This window comes from Centruroides vittatus, unplaced genomic scaffold (assembly GCF_030686945.1).
Source record: "Centruroides vittatus isolate TY-2023 unplaced genomic scaffold, ASM3068694v2 contig_717, whole genome shotgun sequence".
In the NCBI taxonomy this organism is placed as follows: Eukaryota; Metazoa; Arthropoda; class Arachnida; order Scorpiones; family Buthidae; genus Centruroides; species Centruroides vittatus.
Window position 1 is genome coordinate 2,570,268 of NW_027122456.1, and position 23,409 is coordinate 2,593,676.

At 28.7% G+C, this 23,409-nt stretch overlaps 3 protein-coding genes across 3 annotated transcripts in view; 2 read left to right on the plus strand and 1 right to left on the minus strand.

Annotated features, from left to right (window-relative positions):
• The first annotated feature begins 690 nt into the window (after window positions 1-690).
• LOC136980685 (uncharacterized) lies at window positions 691-9,363 on the plus strand. Its single transcript, XM_067276850.1, has 2 exons — window positions 691-835; window positions 7,739-9,363. The coding sequence occupies exon 2, from the start codon at window positions 7,816-7,818 to the stop codon at window positions 9,103-9,105; it is 1,290 nt and encodes a 429-aa protein (XP_067132951.1). The 5' UTR covers window positions 691-835; window positions 7,739-7,815; the 3' UTR covers window positions 9,106-9,363.
• Window positions 2,559-3,137, plus strand: LOC136980635 (uncharacterized). Its single transcript, XM_067276773.1, has one exon. The coding sequence runs from the start codon at window positions 2,559-2,561 to the stop codon at window positions 3,135-3,137; it is 579 nt and encodes a 192-aa protein (XP_067132874.1).
• A 4,767-nt stretch (window positions 9,364-14,130) lies between the features above and the next one.
• The window catches only part of LOC136980687 (dynein axonemal heavy chain 2-like), a 647,596-nt gene continuing 638,317 nt past the window's right edge, over window positions 14,131-23,409 (minus strand). Inside the window, exons 72-74 of the mRNA XM_067276853.1 lie at window positions 22,757-22,831; window positions 19,766-19,916; window positions 14,131-14,381 (exon numbers count right to left, since the gene is read on the minus strand). Of these exons, the coding sequence (XP_067132954.1) occupies window positions 14,227-14,381; window positions 19,766-19,916; window positions 22,757-22,831 (381 nt within the window). The 3' untranslated portion in view covers window positions 14,131-14,226. The remainder of the gene's footprint in view (window positions 14,382-19,765; window positions 19,917-22,756; window positions 22,832-23,409) is intronic.

Sequence of the window (23,409 nt, forward strand, 5' to 3'; positions counted from 1 at the left end):
AATTATAGCATGCCCTAGGAATCTCATGTTAACTTCTATGAATGGAAAATTTTTGCTCGCATTCTAATGTAAATAAACTTTTCCTCTTTAATATGTAAAAATTTTAAGTACACTAATATAAGCACAGTTTACACTTTTAAACGATATACTTTTTTTATTACACAATCAAATTATTAAAAATTATTTCACTAAAACATTAAAAAAAACAATGTACTGTTCTGTGTTTGTATTTCTTATAACATTTAAATTTTTGTTTTGATAAAATTATTCACTTTGACCTAAGTAAGGCAGACCGAATTATATGAATTTAAAACTTAAGAGTTCACTTGAATCTTAGGCTGCTGCTATAAAGTTTATAAACATCAATACACCTTGAAAGTTCATGTAATTACCATAACTTGTCTTATACTTGACGTAATTAAAATGATTCGATTAAAGTAGTATAACAGAAACATTGTAGGTATTATTTACCTGTTGTTTTATGTAATAACAATAAAAGTTACAATTGAAATCAAAGTACTAAAAACTTTTCTTCAGATACCTTTTAACAATTTGCCGCCAAAATACCGTACAGTCAGCTGACCAAAACCCGATTGGTTAAAATTTTATTTCAGAATTAATAAGACTATCAAAACAACAAATTAAAATTTAACAGAATTAAATTTTCCTAACTTTTATTTTTAAAAAAACAATTAATTAAACACGCTATTAATTTATACATATTTAATAATCCCGCACTCGTAGATGAAGACAACATGGCGATTCATAGTTAAAGGGATTGTATATGTCAATAATAAGTTTGTTTTAACCGGATAATTTCTTCACTTTTTAACTTGTAAGTAAAGTGTACGATTTTAATAACTATTAGAATTATAATATTTAACGAACGTGACTCCTTTTTTAAAGATTTTATTATTTCACTTTTTCAATAGGCCTAATTAGGCCAAATGTGAATTTAAATTTTATAACTTTCGGACTTAAAATGACGTCGAAATTGTGACGTCATTATTCAATAATTATGTCGATTTCACGTAAATGTATAGATTTAATCTTTAATAACTTCCTTTGATTATCAATTGTTTCCGATTTGTATGTCTAAAACGACACGACCTTTTTTTTTAAATTGAAATTTAAACGAATATTTGAGTCTTTTCAATGATTACATTCCATCGATGAATTATTATATCGGGAAATTATCGTAAAAATGATGACGTATCTATACATAGAAAATGAATGAATAATGGTTATGATGATGATTTCGTCATATCCGAATCTATAATGAAAGTATATAAATTTATATAACTTGATTTTACTTTTAGGTCGTTGGCTTATTTGTTTATATACTCATAAAATACTTAAAAGTAACTTTTTACTTTAAGTAACTTATTTCTGTTATATAAGAGTAGATTGGGCTTATTAAAGGCTTAAACTACAGTTACAAGTGAGTGCTTATTATTAATGATATATAATTTTATCATGTTTAATAAAAGTAGAATCTAATCAGAATTACAAAATGACATTGATGCGAAATATCTTTGATTGCTACTCAGATTGTGTGATAAATTATAAATGTGCAATTCTTAACGTTTGAAAGTTAAAAATTGTACATTTATCATAAATAACTTGAATTATTGTAGAAAAGTATGTGTGTAGATGTTCCATTGTTCAGTTCCATTTGAAGTTATAATTCAGAAAGTGTAGAAATATAAATCAAAATTAAATGTTCTGTTACTGGTTTTATTGTGGATTTTAAATAATTAAAAGCGGGGATACTATAGATTACTATCTATGGAATTTTGGGACTTTGAGTATATATCTGAACTGAAGGGACCAAGACGAGTTCAATGATACCTTACTTTTGGACCAGAGATGAAAAATAAGAAAGTTATCATACTTTTTAAGTTATCATACTTATTTAATGCTATTATGCAGATGGCACCATAGTTGCTAGTCCTGCCATCTTGCGGTAAAGTCTGCAAACCATTAAAAAAAAAAGCACTCTGAAAGGCAAGAAATTGCACAAACAGTTGAATGCCACTTCCTTTTTTTTTCTTTTGTTCAAGAACTACTGTGAATCAATAACTAGTGATGTTAAACACTCGGCGGTCTGCTGGTGGCTCTCCTCCGGGAGGTCTGTCAGGAGCACGGACGGTCGAACGCCACCTAGTGGAAAACTCTAAAATGGCATAGAATGCATTGTGAAAGGCAAAAAATTGTAACTATGATAACTTTCTTATTTTTCGTCTCCGGTCCAAAAGTAGGTATCGTTGAACTCGTCTCGGTCCCCTCAGTTCAGATATATATGTTATGGGCAAAGTGATTAATACGGGCATTATGAATAATGACCAACAAAATCGGGCATTGTAATAAATTTCAACAATTTATCAAATTGACCGATCATTATGAATACTGCTACCACCTAGTCGGGCAAAGTGATAATAACACGTTGAGAAGTGATCATCCGACATTTTAAAACTATTGACGAAGTAAGTCAAAGTTATTCAAACTCTGAAAGTTCAGGTACCGTCCAAGAAAACATTATAAAAGATTATTTGATAATGCCATCCTCATATAGCAATATAACTGATGAAGTTCAAAGATCTACATTGTCTTCACATGAAAAAAATCTAAACCAGGATATTATTAGTATTACAGAATTGATGAGTGAAGAAGAAACAATCCAAACAATTGATCCAAAAATAGAAGAAAAAATAAGAAATGTATCTAAAACAAGGGAGATGGCTTTGTTAAATCTTAAAAAGCAAGCAGAAAAAATGATTGGTACATCAAATTCCAAATACACAGCAGCTAATGTTGGTGATACAGTAAGGATTCGTGTACCTGATGTAGATCGAGCCCGCAGTGATGGAAAAAATATTTTAGGTGTCGTTGTTGCGGTTAAAGATAAAAACCTTTACAAACTGGGTACCAAATATGGCATATTAAATGTATTATATTCAAGAAACCAATTTACTGTTTGTAAAGAAAACTTCATTTCTGTTGAAGATGTACCAGGTGAAGAAATTTCGCTTAGAGAATGTGCAAGAATGTCATCAATTTCTGGAGGTCAAGGCTGCTGCAAAATTGGTTGCAAATCTAATAGATGCAAATGCTACAAAGAAAAAAAAATTATGTAATTCCAAATGTCATCAAAATCTTAATTGCTCAAATAAATAAACTATAAAACATTTAATATTTTATATAATTTATACCAAAAATGAAACTCCAGAAGTTTCCTGTAAATTAATTTTTTAATTAAGTATAAATTTGTTAATAAATACTTTTTGTTAATATTAGTTTAATTTATATAGTTAATAGTACTTTGAAATAATTTACAAAAAATAAATATTTCTAAACGAAATAAGTGGAGTTTTTTTTTATCAAATTTAAAATTCGGTACTAAACACGACATGCACACGCAACTGAGTGCCGATTGGCTAGCGTATGTCGAATGATCACTCCTCAACGTATTATCACTTTGCCCGACTAGGTGGTAGCAGTATTCATAATGACTGGTCAATTTGATAAATGAATGAATATTTATCACACTGCCCGCCCTTTTTGGTCATTATTCATAATGCCTGATTAATCACTTTGTCCATAACATATACGTCCCAAAATTCCATAGATAGTAATCTATAGTACACCCTTAAAGGCTATTGGATTTTTTTGGTAACATATCATACAAGGAACAGTTGTTGATATAGGTTTTATTGGAGGAAATGCATTTCTGGTCTTAATGACCCTTTTTCAGTCCTTATACTTTACAAATCCTTATCTGTCTTCCTTTTGTAAAGTATAAGGACTGAAGAGGGGTCATTAAGACCTGAAATGCATTTCATCCAATAAAACCTATATCAACAATTGCTCCTTGTGTGATATGTTACTGAAAAAAAGCCAATAACTTTTAATTCTTTATAAATCAAAATATTAATTAAAAAAAGAGAAGCTTTCCATTATTATTTCTAAATTTTTTGTTTTAATTCAGATATAAACATTTGTCATCAGATGACTGTTAGTATGTAGATAATGAATCATGCTTAATCAGTTAATATGTAAGTTAACTTTCCTATCTTTTTTAAAAAATCAATTGTTGTTGAATCCATTGTGATAAGTCATAGAATGATGATAAATAAAAAATAAACTTTCACATATTTCTTTGTAATCAAGAAATATGATTACAAAGAAATTAAATTTAAATTAACTATAACAAGTCAGATAATTGTTATAGTTAATTTAAAAGACAAGTTGAAATATAGTTTCAATGAAATTCAAGACTTGCTACTAAAAATAAAGTATAAAATCATTTTAGACTTTTCTTTATATACAGGTAAAATATATTAAAAATCAAAATAGATTTTGATACAGAATTATTACTTTATTACATCTATAAGTTTCCAATTGTTGAGATTGCCATGGCAAAAATTAGTGATTTTAGAATGTTTTCTACTGGCAACACTGCTGTGACATCATATTAAGTCTTGCGCCCAGTATGGAAATTGAGTCTTGCTTCAAAAAGCTTTGTAAACTCAGACTCAACCACTCTCAGATTTGTCCATCCCTAGCCAAAAATCACTGAACTGTAATTGGTTAATTAAAAAGTTAATACAATTTTTTTCTAAAAAAATTCAAACCTATAGGGTAGATGTACCAGTTTTGGCCAGTGTATCAGTTATGGCCAGAAAACAAATTTAACTTAAAAATATAATCACCACATATTCAAATCTGTCCAATGAAACAAACTTTTATTGTTAACTGTTCACACAGTTAACAATAAAAGTTTGTTTCATTTGTGATTATATTTTTAAGTTAAATTTGATTTTCTGGCCAGAACTGGTACTACACTGGCCAAAACTGATACATCTACCCTAGTTAAAAAATTTATTAAAAAATTTTCAACAGAAAAATATATAAAGTGTCCTCAAATTTTGTTGTTTTCATGTGCATCTGTACTTTATTAATAATTCTTTTTATCTAATTCACATCATTTTTTACTTTCATATTTGTTTGGGGTTGTCTCTCACAGATATGTTTTTACATATAAATAGAATTTATTATTGTATTTTCCCCTATGTTTGTAGGGGAACCATAACCTGTCACTGATCAAATTATCAAAAGTTTATATTTTAAATTTGGCAAGAAGTTATTCAAATTATTTTATCAAACAACAATTATTACTTAAGAACTATTTATTACACTTTTCATTATTTAATTTTCTTGCACTTATTTTGCCATAGACCCAATTTTTCCAAATTTGTTTGTTTTTGAATTTGTATAAAATTTTCAGATTTTGTTTTTCATTTTTGTCTATTTATTTATTAGTATTACTTTACTTGTTCTGTTGTATTTTGACTATTTGTTTCAAATTCAAAAATTTTAACTGCTTAGATTATGTTAATTTTGAATGCATTCTCATTTGTATATTCTGAAAATGATCAAATCTCGACCAAAAAAATTTATTTTCATTAATAAAAGTTGCTGCCTGAAATTGGTACTATTCATTATAAATAAATAAATCACTACTAAGTTCTATAAACATTTGCAAATAATCCTAAAATCAAAAATTGCTTTGAAGTGCATATGTGGAAAAATTTGAAAGTCATATGAATAAAAGTGGAAATAAAACCAGTTACTTTCTATTTGTTTCAATAGCATTGTGTTTTTTTGTTCTAATGCAGTTGTGCATTTTAATGATTTTTATCATAAAATTTCAGTGCAGTTTTACAAGTTTATTCTTACTGGTAACAGTTCATTACAGTAGGCTCACTACTTAATTTATTTTCAGTATTGTTGTTTTTTTGTACAGTAATATTTTAATATAAAATGCATTGTGTTATTAAATTTTCATTGCTGTACATTGCTTGTTAAAGCAAATAGAGTTCATATACAATTTCTAATATGGTACTAAAAAGAAATTGTTTATTGTATTAATTGCTTATAAACATATTTTTAAATGATCATTAAGTGCACTTGCCTTAGACAGAGAATGTAGATCATAAATAAAAACAAATGAATAAATGTTACATAGTAAGATAAGAATGTTTTGATCAATAAACATGAAATAATTTATACATGCCCAAACCTTGGCTGTTTAAAAATTTTATTTGGTGTTCTGTTCTTTAATAGGCTTATTAAGGAACAGATTAATATGAGGATGTCCAATTGATAGGAACAAAAATGTTTAGCATATTAGATATTTTTGGTGTTCGTTTAACTGGTTTTAGTGTTCTGGTAGGTTTTTTGATAATTTATACCAGTTCTTGAGGTGTTTAATATGAGATAATTAGAATTTGTAATATTTAATATATAATCAGAAATTTTTTGATCCAAAGAATGTCTAGAAGTGGTAACAGTATTGATCTGAGACATACAACTCAGTTCTAGAACAACTGATCTTTATTTTCTGAATATAACAGCACATGATGCAATTAACTAATCTTAAAAGGGTGCTACTGCAATAGTAAATATAAGATTATGGTAAGAAATCTTGATAACTGCTACCCCGAAAGCCTTTAAAGCAAGATAATCATAATATAAATCTATCCAATTTAAATTATGGTAGTTATGCATACTACATAAAAAAATCTACCTTGCAGAGATAACTAATTTCAAATGCCTGGTGATGTTGGCACTTTTTTCACAGAATTGCCTTCAATTTATTTCTTCAGATTTAAGTGCACAAATATCAAACAGTTCCAGCTACCAGCAATGAAAACCACTTCAAATATTTATCTGTTTCACAGCAACAACATAAAAATTCACTAGATCTGGTGTTTTTTTTATAGTTTAATAAATTTTTCAAATCACTAAAAGTCACTTAAATATAATTTTCTAAAAATAATAAATTAAAAATTATTTCATACAATTATATTAAGAAATTTTTAAGTAAAAAGAATATAATTTGAGGTTTAGAAAAGGAAAAAAAAAATATAGAGTTTATGGGTTCCAAAGAGACTGCTATTAAAAAGTATATCTGGTTACCCTATTTAATATCATGTTAAGAGCATAAATTGATAAATAAGTTTGTTTTTTGTAGTTTTAGTATGTGTTTGTGTCATTTAAGAAAATTAATTAGGATTATTCAGATGGATTGAGAACAAGTTAAAATTTTTTCTATAAGAAATAATGGAAAATACTCTTGATATTCAAATTATTTTTAGGAATGGTTTAGATTTAGATAGTGGAGTATAACTGTATATTCTTTCAAATAGTTTTTATGAATTATAATTTCAACTATCTGAACAATATAACAAGGGAAAGTTACATCATCATCCTCAGGGATTTTGATTAAACTATATGTGTGGATAAGCTTTGGTATGAACCTTGAGAAGCACAATTTTTGTCTTTAATTTTCTTGAAAACATTTTATCTAGTAAAATTACAAAAATCACAAGAGATTTATAAGTTTTGTGGAACTTTTCACTGAAGATTGCATCTTGGCAATTCTATGCCTGACTTACATTTGTGAGATTGCTAGTTTGCCTATCATTAACTGAATTTTTTTTCAAATCAATGCAATTTTTACATAAAATAATTGTAAATCACAAACAAAATGTATGAACATATGTTTGCACATTTTGTCTGTTTGTTTTGTATTAATAATAAAACAAAAAAATAGATACAAAACTAAAAAAAACTGAATACACAGTTTTCAATTTTGAAAAAATAATCTAATAATAATAAATATATTGTTTTAATATTGTTATTAACTAATTTTGTCTTAAATTTTGTTTTTTAGGTCATTCCAAATATAAATATGTGGAATATGATATCACATTGAATTTCAACAAGAGAATCGTAATTAATAATTGGAAAATGGCAGATTCACAAGATAACAACGATTCAACACAAGAAAATGATACTAAAGAAGTGGAAAGTTTATTGGCTGTTGAAGAAATATCAGATGCCAATAGTAGTACTAAAGATGCTGAAAAACAGCCTAGTGTTAAGAGAAGATTAAAATCAATTGCATTTGGAAGACACAAAAGAATCCCAAAAGATCCATCAAAGAAAAAAAGAAAAGGTACATGGGCATTTAAGCTTGGATGCCATATGCGTCCCAGAACTATATCCAATGCTTCTGAAACATCAGGAAGATGTAGTTCGTGCATATGTACTAGTTATAAAAGAACTGAAGATAATTTTGTTGTGGAAAATGAAGGATGTAATGAAACTGTTACAGCCTCTAATTCTGCTGCTGCAGCTGAATGCCAGACTGTGCCACAATATTCATTGGCTTGTGAAAATCTTGAAAACCAATCCAGTTCTGCAAGTTGTAATGAATTTATATTGATGAAAAATACAGATACTAGTCATTCTGACATTTCTTCTAGAAATTACCATCCATCAGATCTTCGTCACAATCAAGAACTGGCAAGAGAAATTTGGGAAAATCACTCAGCAAATTTTTCTTTAATTAGTGCAGAGTTTCAACTTTCTGAACTTACGCTCACATTTCATAGAAGAGTTAATTTAAGTGTTATTCCATATTTAGAGAGATTAAATAGAGCAGAACAATTTTCCACTGTTTTAAACAGAGGATGTGAAAAGGCAACTGAAACTATACAGTCTTTACCTACTATTCATACTCGTGTTGACTATGTACATTGCTTAGTACCTGATTTGTTGGAAATTGCTAATTGTAGTTTTTATTGGGGTAAAATGGATAGATACGAAGCAGAAAAACTGTTAGAAAATAAACCTGAAGGTACTTTCCTTTTACGGGATAGCGCGCAAGAAGAATATCTATTTTCAGTTAGTTTTCGTCGGTACGACAGGACACTTCACGCTCGCATTGAGCAGTGGAATCATAAATTTAGTTTTGATCCTCTTGATCCAGGAGTATTTGCAGCTAGTACTGTATGTGGTTTAATTGAACATTATAAAGATCCCAGTTGTTGCATGTTTTTTGAACCAATGTTAACTATACCACTTCATCGTACATTTCCTTTTTCACTTCAGCATTTATCCCGTGCTGTAATCTGCAGCCGCATCACTTACGACAGCATCAACAAACTTACATTGCCAAAAAGTTTGAGAATGTATCTGAAAGAGTATCATTATAAACAGAAAGTCAGAGTTCGTTGTTTGGATAGTGATCATTAAATTTAAAATTTGTTTGAAATTCTAGGGAATTTTATTTTAATCTTTTCTTTGTTAAACTAGATAGTGTCATTTTAAATTCTCTCCTCCTTAATATTGATTTATTAAATTTATACATATGCAATTTCTTATATGTAAAATTTTAAAAATATCAATCTCAATAGTGATAAAAATTGTTTTTAAAAACCTTCAAGCAAATAATTGAATTAAAAAATAGCTGTTAATTTTTATTGTATGCATATAAAATAACCTTTTAAAACTTATAAATTTGTTGGAAAAAACTTCAAAACACATTTTTATTTGTAATTTATTTTCATTATAATTTAACAAAATTTTGAATTTCAAAATGCCATCAGTATTATTGATTGATACAATATCATGTCATTTAGTTCAATAATATTTTGGCTTATTATTCTATGTTTTCTTATAAAAAAAAATTAGTATAATTCAATTTATTTAATTTTATTTTATAACCATATTCAATTGTGTGTTTATCTTAAAAAGTGTTGGTTATTTGTATATAGAGTATTTATAGTTTTGGTTGGGTTCAACTTTTCATGATTTTGTTCATTATTTTAGTTATAGAGAATACCAAGTCAGTTTTAAAATGCATCTTAAAAAATATTAGCTTGCTTAATATTGATTTTTCAAAACTTAAAATGTCATTATATAGAACGTGCTCAGCAAAATATTAAATAATAATCTAATACCTTTATCGTTGCCGAGAAAGTTTAATTTAAAACAAACGTTTGTTTTAAATTAAACTTTCTCGGCAACGATAAAGGTGTTAGATTATTACTTAAAATGTCTTTTATGTTACAATTTTATACTATTTTGTCAGACAGTTTCAGAAATGGAATTGAGAATCATTTTATAAATAGTAGTATATCTGTGTTTATATATTTCTGCTTCGAATAAAATTTAAACATTTATGAATTCTCTTATTGTAAATTCAGATTTATCATTTGGCAAAATATTGATAAAATAGCGATAGTTATTATAAAAGAGTTGTATCTGATAGATACCAATTATCTTGCCTTAAACATCAATAAACTTTTTAAAAAAACCAGATAATCTGTGACACAAAGATATCAAACAACTTTTTGTCTAAATTTTTAAATATGACAAAATAAATTTATTGTTTAAAGAAGATTATTGATTCTATAAAATTCTATTTATACTATTCTATAAAATTTATTCTATTCTATAAAGTTTATTGATATTTAAAGCAAATTTGTAAATTGTATTTTCATGGTGGTATTTTGAAGATTTCAGCTCTGGATAATTAAACTTTGAATAGTATTTAACATAAAAAGTTAAGCTATTATTTTTGGTAGCATTATTTCAAGTAAAATCTGAATCTATAAAAAGCTCAATGTTTCATTTCTTACCAATTATGTTTATGGGAGAATGTATTTTTTGTAAAAAAAATACAAAGTATAACCATATTTAGCTTGTAATTTTAAATTTAGAATGGAAAACTGGTAAATGAATATTCATATTAAATTTTCACTTTTTTGACTCTAAGATGTATTTTTTCTGGTAGTAGATTCAAAAGTATGTAAACATTGATGACAGAATTGAATGATTTAATTGACTTTTTTTCAGTTACATATACTAAGTATGTTTATATAATGCTCAAAGAGAAATATCTAACTTTGTAAGTATATAATGTTAAGATCAATTCATCATTGTGATATTTGTAAAATTAATATTTTGAAATCAATAATAGTTTGTATTTCCAGAATTTTTCTTGAGAGAAAGCTTAAATCCTCCATAGATAAGATAGTCAAATATTAATTAAATGGTTTATGGTTGTTTTATTGTTGATACTATATCTGAATAGAATACAGTTAAAAAACAAATATTTGAACAAAATGGTGTCTGTCTGCATCCTTTTCTTAATATTAGAATAATTAATAGTAATAATATTACATTATCTCTGAAATTTCTTTTAATATTAGAATGTAAGTTTTGAATAATTAAACATGATTGTATAAAAAGATTTTTCTTTGAGCTGCTTAAGAGTTATTTAATATTTCTCTCTAGAAACATAAATCTTTTGTACTTACAGTTAAATATGTTTTACTGTTTGCTTTTATCTGAATTTTTTATATTTTTAGTGTAATTATAAATTAATGATACATTCCGGATTTGAACAAAATAGAAATCAAATACTGTAAATAAATTTATCAATAGACATATCTTAATCATTTTATAATAGATTTGAGTTTTTGACTATAGGGTTCTGTAGTAAACTTATTTATACAGTTACTACTACTAGGTTGATTTTTAAGGAATTTAATTGATTGATGAATAAACAGTTGCATTTATGTAGGTAACTTAAAATTAACAGAACTGCTATAGAGAGTTATGATTTTGTTCAATACTATTATTTGTATTATAAATGTAAGGTAAAATAGTGTCTTTGAGGCATGTAAAAAAAATGTAAATTTGTTTATTGTAATATTTAAAGTTTTTTCTAATATAAAATATTCTTAAGAAATTGCAGCTTGTTACTTTACAATTGTTGTTACAACAGTTTTGCTCAAATTGTAATGTTATAATGTAATAAAATATCAATGATTAATTAAATAACAAAGTGGTCATAATGTTAAAAGTTATAAAATATTTTCTGTTAACTCAAAATTGGAAATCAATAATTCCAAATATTATGCAAAGATGACATTAAAACATTTAAACATTTAAACAATGTAAATTTGTTTAAACGTTTTTGAAATAATTTTAAATTGCAGTCATTCAGGACTGTTTCAAAGAAAATATATAAATTCAGCTATCCTATTTATTGTAATAATAATAAAAAATTATATAAATTTGTATAATTTGTTGATGAACATGTGTTCTCTGTATAAAATTGTCTGTTTGCAATAAAACTTAGTACCAAATTTTTAAAATGTAATATTTTTTTTATGAAATGAAAAAAATTTAAAATTTTAAATAAATAAAAATATCAAATTTATATTTAAAATTATCTCAAAATAAATTGAAGAACATCAATTTTAAATGCAAATATTTGCGTTTAATTGATTGCTTGAAATATTTATTAAAATTCCAAAGATTAATGATTTATATATTGTAATTTTAAATATTTCAAGACATAAAATATCATTCAATATCATTTTTCCACTCTAGATTATATATGTTTAAGAAGATTGTACTTTATACATTTTGATTGGTAATTTGCTTTTTGTCCTTATGATTTTGTATATATGAGCACTAAGATTTGGCTCTATGGAGGACTTACCACACTATTGACATTTGTCGGAGTAATCTGAGATAATTTCCTAAAACACCTTAATATGAAACTAAAATTAGCAATATCTGTCACATATAATCAGTCACTTTTATAATCACTTAACATTTCGGTTTATTTGTCCAAAATCTCCTTTTAAGTGGTGGTAAAAATGCCTAAAACATCCATCGTATACCATCCTATAGTTGCATTACATTAGTAAACATAATTGGTATGAACTGAAAGGCTGCAAAAACTTCACAATTAATTCATTAAACAAGTATAATCTCTACTGTTTGTACTATAAAAACCAATAATGAAGACATCCACATTTTGACAACAAATTGAATGTATCATTTAAAGACCTGTAAGACCCACTGATGAGGGACAGATAGTTTTATTATAATTATAGTATGCATTTCAGACAATCTGTTTGCCATTACTGTTTGTCAGAGTAATTAAGTCTTCCATAGAGCCAAACCTTTATACATTTTGTCTACATTTTAACAAATTTATATTTCGTATTATTACGTGAAGGTCTATACAAAACGACTACCTGATTTAATATATTAATGTTCATTATTTTAACTCAAGAGTATACTGTATAAGATGTATTTCTTAAATTTAGTCTGTTTTTAATCAAAAGATAATTTAAGATCAATATTGGTACAGGATGCTCTCAGCTTTTAGTCAAAAATTGAACAGTCTTGTAAGTTAAAAATTTTCCAATCTTGAGTTCGACAGTAGTTTTAAAATGAGATGATGCTCAACTGAATGCATTAAAATTTAAAACTTAATATATTGAAGATAAAGATATATAAATACATGTCTGCACAACTGAAACCACAAATCATCACTTAAAGTTCATTAAGGAAATATTGTCTTAACCTTGAGGGAGGAGAAATGCCAAGATATCAGTCTGTCATTTTCATGAAACCTAACACCTCTTTACTACAATTGTCACTGTGGTCTACTCTGGAAAACTCTTCTATTTTTAGAACTTTTCCAAACAAGGAATTGAGTGAATTTCTGTTCTCTATTCAAACCATGTTTTGAATTTGTTCCAAAGTCTATCTTTAAATTGAATGCTCTTATATTTTCTATTCCTCTCATTTCAATAATTTTGGCTTCTTCCCAAAGTACAGAGTTATCTGTACAGTGCATTCAATAAAGATAAGAACACCCAACATTTTATGAATAACTTGAAAGTTCTAAGAGCTATTACTGTCTAATTGTTGTCACTTATTTCTTTCTTAAAGACACTAACAGTTACAGTTCTAAATAAATTAGAAGGCTAATTATTCACGAGAAAAGATTTTTTAGTGTTCAATAATGAAAACACACAAAAATTTAATTCATATATATGTTACGGCCAAAATCAGAAAATGAACGATTGTGGGAAAAATTATAGCAAGTTTTATTTTCAAAATTAAATTTTCACCTGCAAAATTTTTGTCACGTCCTGGCTCTCACAGACAAATAGCCATCTATTAATAAATCTTGCTAGTTCTTTTTCAATTCCAAACAATCTCTCAAGAAAAGAATTGGTCTAATTTCCCACTTTTCTTTATGAATTATAATTTAAGGATTTTTTTTAGTTAGAAGTAACAGAACCTTAATCCCAGATGATGGACTGAAGATGTCTAAAAGTGCTTGAATATTTTTATATTTGATATTGCATTCCAATCAAGCAGTTGCTTTTTTATTTATTAACAATTTTTGAAGTGTTAATGATGTATACTAAATAATAGAATGCAAATTGCATTATGCTAAGATAGCTTATTTAAAATTTTATTTTAAAAAAATATACACCATTATTTAATAAGTAGAACAAAAATTAATATATGAACTTATTCATAAACAAAAGAACATTATCCATCTAAATTTAGCAGAAATGCCGTTCCTCTCTTTATCCAATTTTCTGAAGATATTTCTCCAGATTTTACATCAATAGCGATAACAAAAGATGGAAATTCAACAGTTCCCATCCGATCTGGGTAATAGTAGCATGGGCATAAATATAACCCTGGAAAAAAAAGATAAATAATAATAATATGAATTTTCAGTTGTTTAATTAACAATAAAAATTTTCAGACTGTCTAAAATATATTTTGGTTTATTCATATTCTCTGCATTGTAAGCTAGAACATCTAGATAATAATAATAATAAAAACATCTTAAAACTTGTTAGAAAAAGTGAGTAATAAAATGAACTAATGTTTCCAGCTATTTTGTTTATTAGGATGTTCAAAATTATGTTAAACCTGTGGAAGGCTATTCAAAATAACTGAAAATGTTAGTTTATTTTATTAAAACTTTGTAGTGCTGCATCACTATATACATTTTTTTTTATATGACTTTTGTATATGTTTATGTCCTTTGTCTAATATGTTTCGTTAGTCTGTGCCTGAAATTGTAATTGTAGTAATGTTAATATTTTTCATTCGGGTAGAACCACCTTTTTGGGGTGGTGTTGTCTACTGTGTAACGATTGGTTGTATGATGACCATATACAGTACAGGGTGTGACGTAGTATGATGGCGGGATGTATAAATAGGCATCCCATGTGCGGATGAACTATCTTTTTCCTAACTGGGACTGGGATCAGATGTACAGAAGCTTGTTTTGAGTGGGGAGTGAAGTAGGAAGAAAGAAGGACATGACCCGGTTTGGACGACTGGTAGCAAACCACTCAAGAAGCAATCGGATCACATCATAGTAAGTTATATGTCATGATAAATTATCATTATCATTAGACTGAGTGTTTGGGGTGTATAACCAGATAAGACTAATATTATTTGTAAAGGTCCGCTTTTAGCATAGCAGGTCGAAAAGTCATGCGACCGGGATAATTGGTCCCACCTGGCGTCGGGGCTATAAACGGCCAAGAAGAACAAAGGGATAGCGTCCCCGTTTATCGGCACACGTCAATGTGTTTGCCACGTGTTGCTCGGTTTGAGAAATGTAAACAAGGGACGGACGCAACTGTAAGCTATGTCGTCGGGAGGAGGGTGGACGTCTTTGGAAGCTCCCAGGGGAAAAGCAGGATCCGATTGGTCACAAGTGGTCGCCGTGAAACTCTTTAAATCGTAAGAGTGGCGAGAGGAACGGGGAGAAGGACGAGAGACTGGATACGTGGTAGTCTCTGACACTTAGGAAGCCCGTGAGGTGTAGAGAGAGAGTATTCTCCTCTTAGGAATTCCTCGGAGAAGGGTTAGTGTAGAGACCGGACGGCCACGCGGTTGAGCCAACTCCGCAAACCGACCGGAGTTTCCCCAGAGTCTAATAGTCCCCAACAGACAAGCTGACGTGAGACACCACACCTTTGTTGCATAGTGTATGTAATGTTGTCAAACTTGTACATCCTGTAAATATTTGTTTTGTAAATAAACTGTAAATATTCACTGGACTGAGTGTGGAGGTGTAGCTTTCCTCGAACCATTGTACGGACATTCTCGAGTCGTAAGAACCAACTCGAGACGGATCATCGTAAAGATCTTAGCGGATTACATAAGGATCTTCACTTTATTGTTCTCTGAGCTCATCAGTGAATCACATGGCTGAGACTGTTGAGAGTGGATTCTTGGATCCCTAAAAGGAAAATTTGTTCTCATACTAGGGAGATTCAGTGAGTGACCTTCATCTGTAAATTATATTGTAAATTAATTTTATTTAGATCACACTATTGGCTCCTCGTAAAGGATCTATTAATTGTCACGAGGATTGTTAGTTGAATCTGGTAGTAAGTAGTGTAAGTTCTGATGTATTTGTCTATTATTAAAACCTTGTTAATTGAAAGTCAAGGCATTATCTATGTAAAGTCCTCACACATACATTTTACCCAACTTATTGTCTGGAGTACTTTCAATACTTTCTAAACACTACAACTTGCTAGAAAAAGTGAGAAAGGTGTTTTTATTATTATTAAGTTTATTCATACTATTTTGAATAAACAAGTATATTCAACCTATTCATATTATTACAAACATCACATTCTTTGACAATGTAAATCATAAATTCTTTCATTTCTTATGTTTTTTTAACATAAAAGATTGATTGATGAAAGATTTGAACTGAATAAAGCTAAAATCATCAATACTGAAAGATTACTATGATTTTTGTATATTATGATTGTTTTTTATTATATATTTTATTGTGATTATAGTATTATTACCTATATGTATATCTATACTATAGATAAAGCGAGAGTCTTTGTTTGTTTGCTAGAGGTAAACTTGGAATCTACTGAACCAATTTTAAATATTTTTTCACTATTGAAAAGCTTATTCCTTTCAGATAAACATAGGATATATATTATTTTTATATTAAGAAAAGAAAATACACAAGAATGATGTTTTTACCATTGGATTTGTCTCACATCAATGTTTGTCTGTTCCATTTATGGTCAATCCTCTTCACCACCTGGTGGACTTTTTGAAACTTATCATCATATATTTGAGGTTTTGGTTTTGATTTGTGCAGTTTGGGTAGTTATGTATATGCTTTGTTTATATTGTCTTGGTCGTTCATTTCTTATAAATATTCTCTTATGTTACTTATACTTACAACTATAATGAGTTCCCTTATATGAAACTAAATTTTGTAAGTAGGCCTATAACATTTTTAGCTGTTCATTGTTTTAGTATTAATCCTACTGTACTATTATTTAAAACTAAGAATTAGTCTTATGTTATCAGATATCTATCTACATAAATTGAGTTCTTTTGGTTACTTTTCAAGTGCACACACGTGAGAATGAGGGCACATTTGCAGATGTGAATGACACTGTTGGGCTTTAAAAGAGATGTAGAGCATACTTATAGGAACAAAAAAGTCGAAGAAATCATACTTCTGTATGGGATCCTTCACAAGATATAGCCTGCCAAAGTCAACCTTTTTCCATGGAACAATCGAGTCATGCCGAATGCTCCGCTAAGACTATCTCATTTAACTATTCAGCCCAGGTGACTATTCCAGCTTTGAGTAGCCCACTTAACTGTTTGTGGAGTACTTGATGTTATAGAGTTTTAAGGGGTGAGTGTGGGGGCTCAACTCCACATAGGTGCTGAGGTGCAAGTGGTAGTGAACACTGAACAACTACATGAGGAGCTATCACTCACCTTGACCAATGCAGAGCATGGAGAATAGGCAGTAGTATTGGTTCAAGACAAAAACTGTTTTTGTACAGTGGAAGATAATACAATTATTATTTATGTTAAAGGCACTGGTCACCATGCCAAAACATAAGTTGCTTGTAAACACGATGTCTGCAAGCAAGATGGTGACTGGAACTGCCACAGTTGGGGTTCCATATTTGGGGCAAATATCTTGAAAAGGGTGACATGTCAGACTTCTTTATTCTTTACTGATAAATATCATTAGAATATCTGACCATTGCTAGGCTGAACATTATATTCATGTTAGGCTTAGTGGAACGCAGTGTGAATCCCTGTAGAGCCTGAAAGTAGGCTTATTTCGTCAGGTTGTATCTTGCAAAGAGTCACATATAAAGGTATGGTTTCTTTGACTTTTATGCTGCTATGGACATGCATGCTCTATAGCTCTGTTAAGGTCCCAATGGCATCATTCACATCTGCAATCTTATCTGAATGAGCCTTATTGACAATAAAGTATCTAAAAGAAAGTAGCAATTCTCACGAAATACATCCATGTCAAGAGATGATTGGAAGGCTTATTACTTTCTGATGTATGTAAGCTATCTTAACACTCATACTCCTCACTCCTTCCTACTGATTTCATCTTCCCTACAAACTCCCTAACCTTTTGATCAATCTGGACCAAATTCTGCTAAGTTACTCTCTGGTACCCTATGCAAGACATACTCAGACCCCCTCATTCCTTCTCTGATTTCTTCTCCTACCCCAAACTCCCAAATCTTTTGAGCAGTCTGGACAAATTTTACAGAGTTAGTCTCTACAAGCCTCCATAAAATGTAGGCTACTTTCAAAACTTGGATCCTCACTCCTTCCCCTGATTTCTTTCCCAAAAATTGCCAAACTCTTTGACTGATTTACACCAAATTTTGCATAGTTACTCTTTGTCACCCTATGGTAAATATACTCTATAATGAGGACAACTCAACCCCCTCCCAACCCCCAAAGAATGTGCAGCATTGCCCTGAAACTCAAGGCAACACTGCACATTCTTTGTTAGTTATTATTATTATAAAATCATTAATACTCAAAAATTAGTATGATCAATTGTTTTATTAATATCAATCAATAAAATGAAAGAAACGAAATTGCTTATTTAGCAACCAAACTACTTACTTGAAAATGCAATATGATTAATCTGGAAATAAATCTAATTTATGGGATATAGAATAATAAATAATAATAATTAATTATATTATTATTTATTCTGACAAACCCTAAAGCCATTATATGTATAGCAATACACGGTATACTTTGTTTTCACTTTTGTTTGTGGACAACTGCCTGCCTGATTACAAGGCAAAGGTAAAGTACACTCTCTGAAAATTACACATTAATGATCAATGTTCACCAGAGAAAAAACAGAATACTGTGATACCTCAGTTTTCGTTGATAATCCGTTCTAAAACAATCGGTGAAATCTGAATCTGACAAAAACAGAGGCAATTATTTCCATATGAAAGTAATCCATAAGACAAAGTAAATCCAATTAGACACTCCAAAATACATACCAAAAACACATTTTATAGAGAATTAATATAGTGTTAAATACTAAAAAATTATAAGAAATTAATATAAAAGATTAATCTAAAGGAAAGCAATGGAATTGTTCGGCTAGACACGCGGGGTAATGTCTTGTCTTGTAGAAGCTAGTTGGACATGAGTTTTTAGCCTATATCGCCCTGTGGTAAAGTGTGATGTAATTGTCGTTGTACGCATTTATGATGGTCGTATCGAGGGAATAATGCCTTCCGGGAGGTCCATTTAAGGGTAACTGGCCCCTATTCAGGCATTACAGACGTGGAGAAAACCCGGAAAACTTCATCGTGGCCAGCCCATCCTGGCAAAGCACAAACCCACAACTGAACTCCCAGTGTTTAGGGAATGGAACCATTGGCCAATGGTGGGCAATTGTGGGGTAATGCTCACACAATGAGAAATAACACCACACTGAGCTGGAAAACACACGGGTTGACCTTTGTTTTCACAAAATTAGCAGTGAGGTCACTTGGGCACACTGACGAAATCTGAGACAAATTTTTTGCAAAAAAAATTGATGAAAACTGAAACCGACAATAACCAAAGTCAAAGAAAACCGAGGTATTACTGTACTTTATTTTAAAATTTCCAGCTTTTTTACAATATTCCTTTAAATCAATCATTAATAAAATTTCAGTTTTTAGTATATTTTGAAATTCAGCTGAAATAATACATAATTTAAATACATAAATTTTACCTTTATCTTTTTTCTTCTTAATTTCTGTAGGTTTAAAGTTGACAACTGGAAATGGATAAGTTAATTGCATAGGTTTTGCTTCAATCAAACAATGGTTATGACGATCCCAAGCAGCTCCTTCAATATAGATACCAGTTACATATATCCCTTCCTAAATTATAAAGAAATTTTAGCTGGATAAAAATAAAACTAAAGTAGTCTTTAACTTACAGTAAACTCTTTTCAAAAGTTTTAACAGAAAGAATAATTAAATTAGAAATTCAATAAATACAATAATAAGAGAATAATTTCACAGCATATTTTTCTGTACATAAAAAAAATATTGGAAGAAACAATAAAATTTTTTCATATTTTTTCCTTTTCAATACCTCAGCAACACAACATTCTTTATGGAAGAGGTGACTTTTTATTTGAGGCTTCTTACCTGTGTCAATATGTAAAACTGTTAAAAATTCTAGGCACAATTATAAAAATATATTAATTAATAAATAAAATGGGCAGGACAACAAACTACCATCTTCTCCCTACTCAAACCTACAGTATTTCATAATCCTTGTCATTTCAAGATTTAATCATTTTGCCATCCTAATTTGAAGTGTAATAGATAGACAGGAGGAATTTATTGTGACATGGCACTGGGCAGTTAATCATAAATTATTGTAACAAAATCACCAAAAATAAAGGGCAAATACTTGCATGGGATCATTCAAATATTATATCAGTAGTTTACAGGATGGATTTGTTTGTCTTTGATGATGTAAGATTGCACCCATTGTTTATGTTTTTTCCTGGTCATCATGAAATTTGAAGGCAATATTATTATACTATTCCTTTATAAGTATAAAGGAATAGTATAATAATATTCATATGGTATAATACTACTGTATATTAATTTCAACTTTTATTTTCTTATTTTTCACATTATTTAAAATAAATTTTGTTTAATAAGTCAAAATACAAAACTTCTTGCTTTAGGAAAACAAAAATATTTATTATGAAATGTTTTCAAACTCACTTTGGACTATCTTCAGCATATAAGTCAAATGTGGAAAGCTAGTAAAATAATAAGGAAGCATGGCCTCTTCATCCAGAAATCTTATACTCCAGTAAAAATGAAGATTGCTTTGTATAATTATTTGAAAACTATATAATAATAATTTCTTTGGAGGCTATAGATACATTATGAATACACATTAACATTCCTACTAGATGTATGCAATTACATAAATCTTTTCCTATTCATTAAGATATCAGAAGCTGCTTTGTTCTTGACAAATCTAATCTAACAACCAACTAAGCACATTTTATATCTTATTTTTTCAACTCAAAATTTTACTTATAAGAATTATCTCACTAAAAATAAATGTTCCTATCGGATTTCTCAACTGAAATGATCGAACAAAATTTGTATTTACTTGGATAGAATATCATGTTATTAATAAATACAGAAAGCACAAACTTTTAAGTCAGATATGTTGTTAAATCTGAAAGAATAATGTTTATATTAAGTCTTTCTTAGATAAAATTAAATACTTAAATACTATAGCCATCAATTATTTAGATATTATTAAATCAAAAAACTGACAGATATCACACCAAAACTTTTCACAAATTTACAAGTAAACACCATGAAAAATCATTTGATACAATGTCATGTTTCCTAAGCTTGCAGCTTTTTAATATTCAAAAACATTAATAAAAAGAGCCGTGATAGAAAGAAATAGTGAGGTTGAGGCTGAAGTTTTAAATGTGAAAATGTGTACGTCGGATGTTGAGCGCCGCGTTCCTGTAAACCTAGAAGTTTGATAATTGCGTTTGGAAAGTCAGTGGAATCATGCTTGACATTCCAAATGCCATTGTCAATCTTCTAGGCTTACAGGAAAGTGGTGCTCAAAGTCCAATGTACACGTTTTCGTGTTTAAAACTTCAGCCTCAACCTCGCTAATATTAAATTAGATGAGTTAATATATAGCATTAATATATACTGTATTAAATTCCTTAGAATTGAACTATGACTTTTCTATAAAAAGTCATTATCATCTTAATTGGGCTGCAATTTGAAAAAATTATAGACCTATAAATTTCCACTGTTGTCCATCCATCTGTTGTCTTTCCTTAATCTTGAGAATAGAGTTAGATAAATGAATGCCAAGACCAGATATGAAAAACTTAAGGACAGGAGACCCCAATTAACTATATAAGAACTTCCAATACAAACTGAAAGTCATATTATTTCAATTCGAAAATTTTCCCCTGAAAGGTATTAGATAGATGACTGGCACGACTCTATTGTTAATGGAAAAATATGATGTACAGGAGCAAGACACTACAGCACTAATTAATTATTTAAATGTTTCTTTCAAACAAAATATAGTTTCTGATAACTCTGCCCATATTAAATGTTATCCTATTATGGGTAAATATTTATCAGCAATTTTAAAATATTTTCTTAAAAAAAACAATCAAATTTGTTTATCTGCAAAAAATTTCCATTAATCAAGCAAATGTGATGTTTGGATAAGGATAAGATTAAAAATACTGATACTGTAAAACTGACAATTGTTTAGTTAAAATAACTAAAAATTATAGGTCCTAATAGCTTTTATTTTTATTCCACTTTTAGAACTTTAAATAGAATGCAAATGCTGTCCGAGATATCATACTTTTATTTCAAAATAATTTTTATATTTCAACCATTTTCATATTTATATTAAATAACTGATAATTTTAATTATCAACATCAACAATATCACTTCAAAAGAAAAATTCTAAGATGAAATTTGTAAGATACTAAATGATAAAAATTATAAAGTTTCAGTAAATTGAATGTAAATATTGAAAATGAAAGTTAAAAATAATTTTTAGCGATGAATTTTAGATTTAACACTCAAAACTAAGGATATTTGAAATTATAATTAAAATATAAAATAGTTTTTACTTTAAAAATTTGTGTAATTCATTATTAGTTGTTATAAAAATCCTATCACTCACTTCTGGAAATTCTGTAATGTGTCCTTCTTCTCTTGTTGATACAATAAAGTCCCAAGATAAGGCATCAAATGGTATCTAATATGTAAATATACTAATGATTAATAACATTAATAATTTTAAATTGTATAAATACACTCATATTTATCCAAAAAATAAGTATAACCATTAATTTCACCTGTATCTCAAAAACTAGTGATTAGAACAGCATGAAACTTAACATATAAGCAGAATGCTTGTATATTAAGATTTATGCTGTTCTAATCAGAATACTTTATGAAACAAAACAATTATAAAACAAAAATTTAATCTAAATTACATCAAACCAAAAACAAGAAAAAGTACAAAGCATTGTTATAAGTCTTTTTGCACAGAACATGATTAATATGACGTGTAGCTGTCTTCTGCACACATACATGCTACATAGCAATTACTTATACTGGTTATAATGTTGTTTATCAGTTTCATCATAAGAAAAATCGATTCTTGAACAAGAGTATCTTGATGCTTCTGGAGTATTTTTGAGAGAGACTGATGGTTGCTCTAAGGAGACAAGTTACACCCCTTCTCAATGTGGGCTGACAGCCATGAAATGAAATGAAAACAGAAGCATCAGACATTTGAAAGGGAATACATATATGATTCAATTTTTTCAG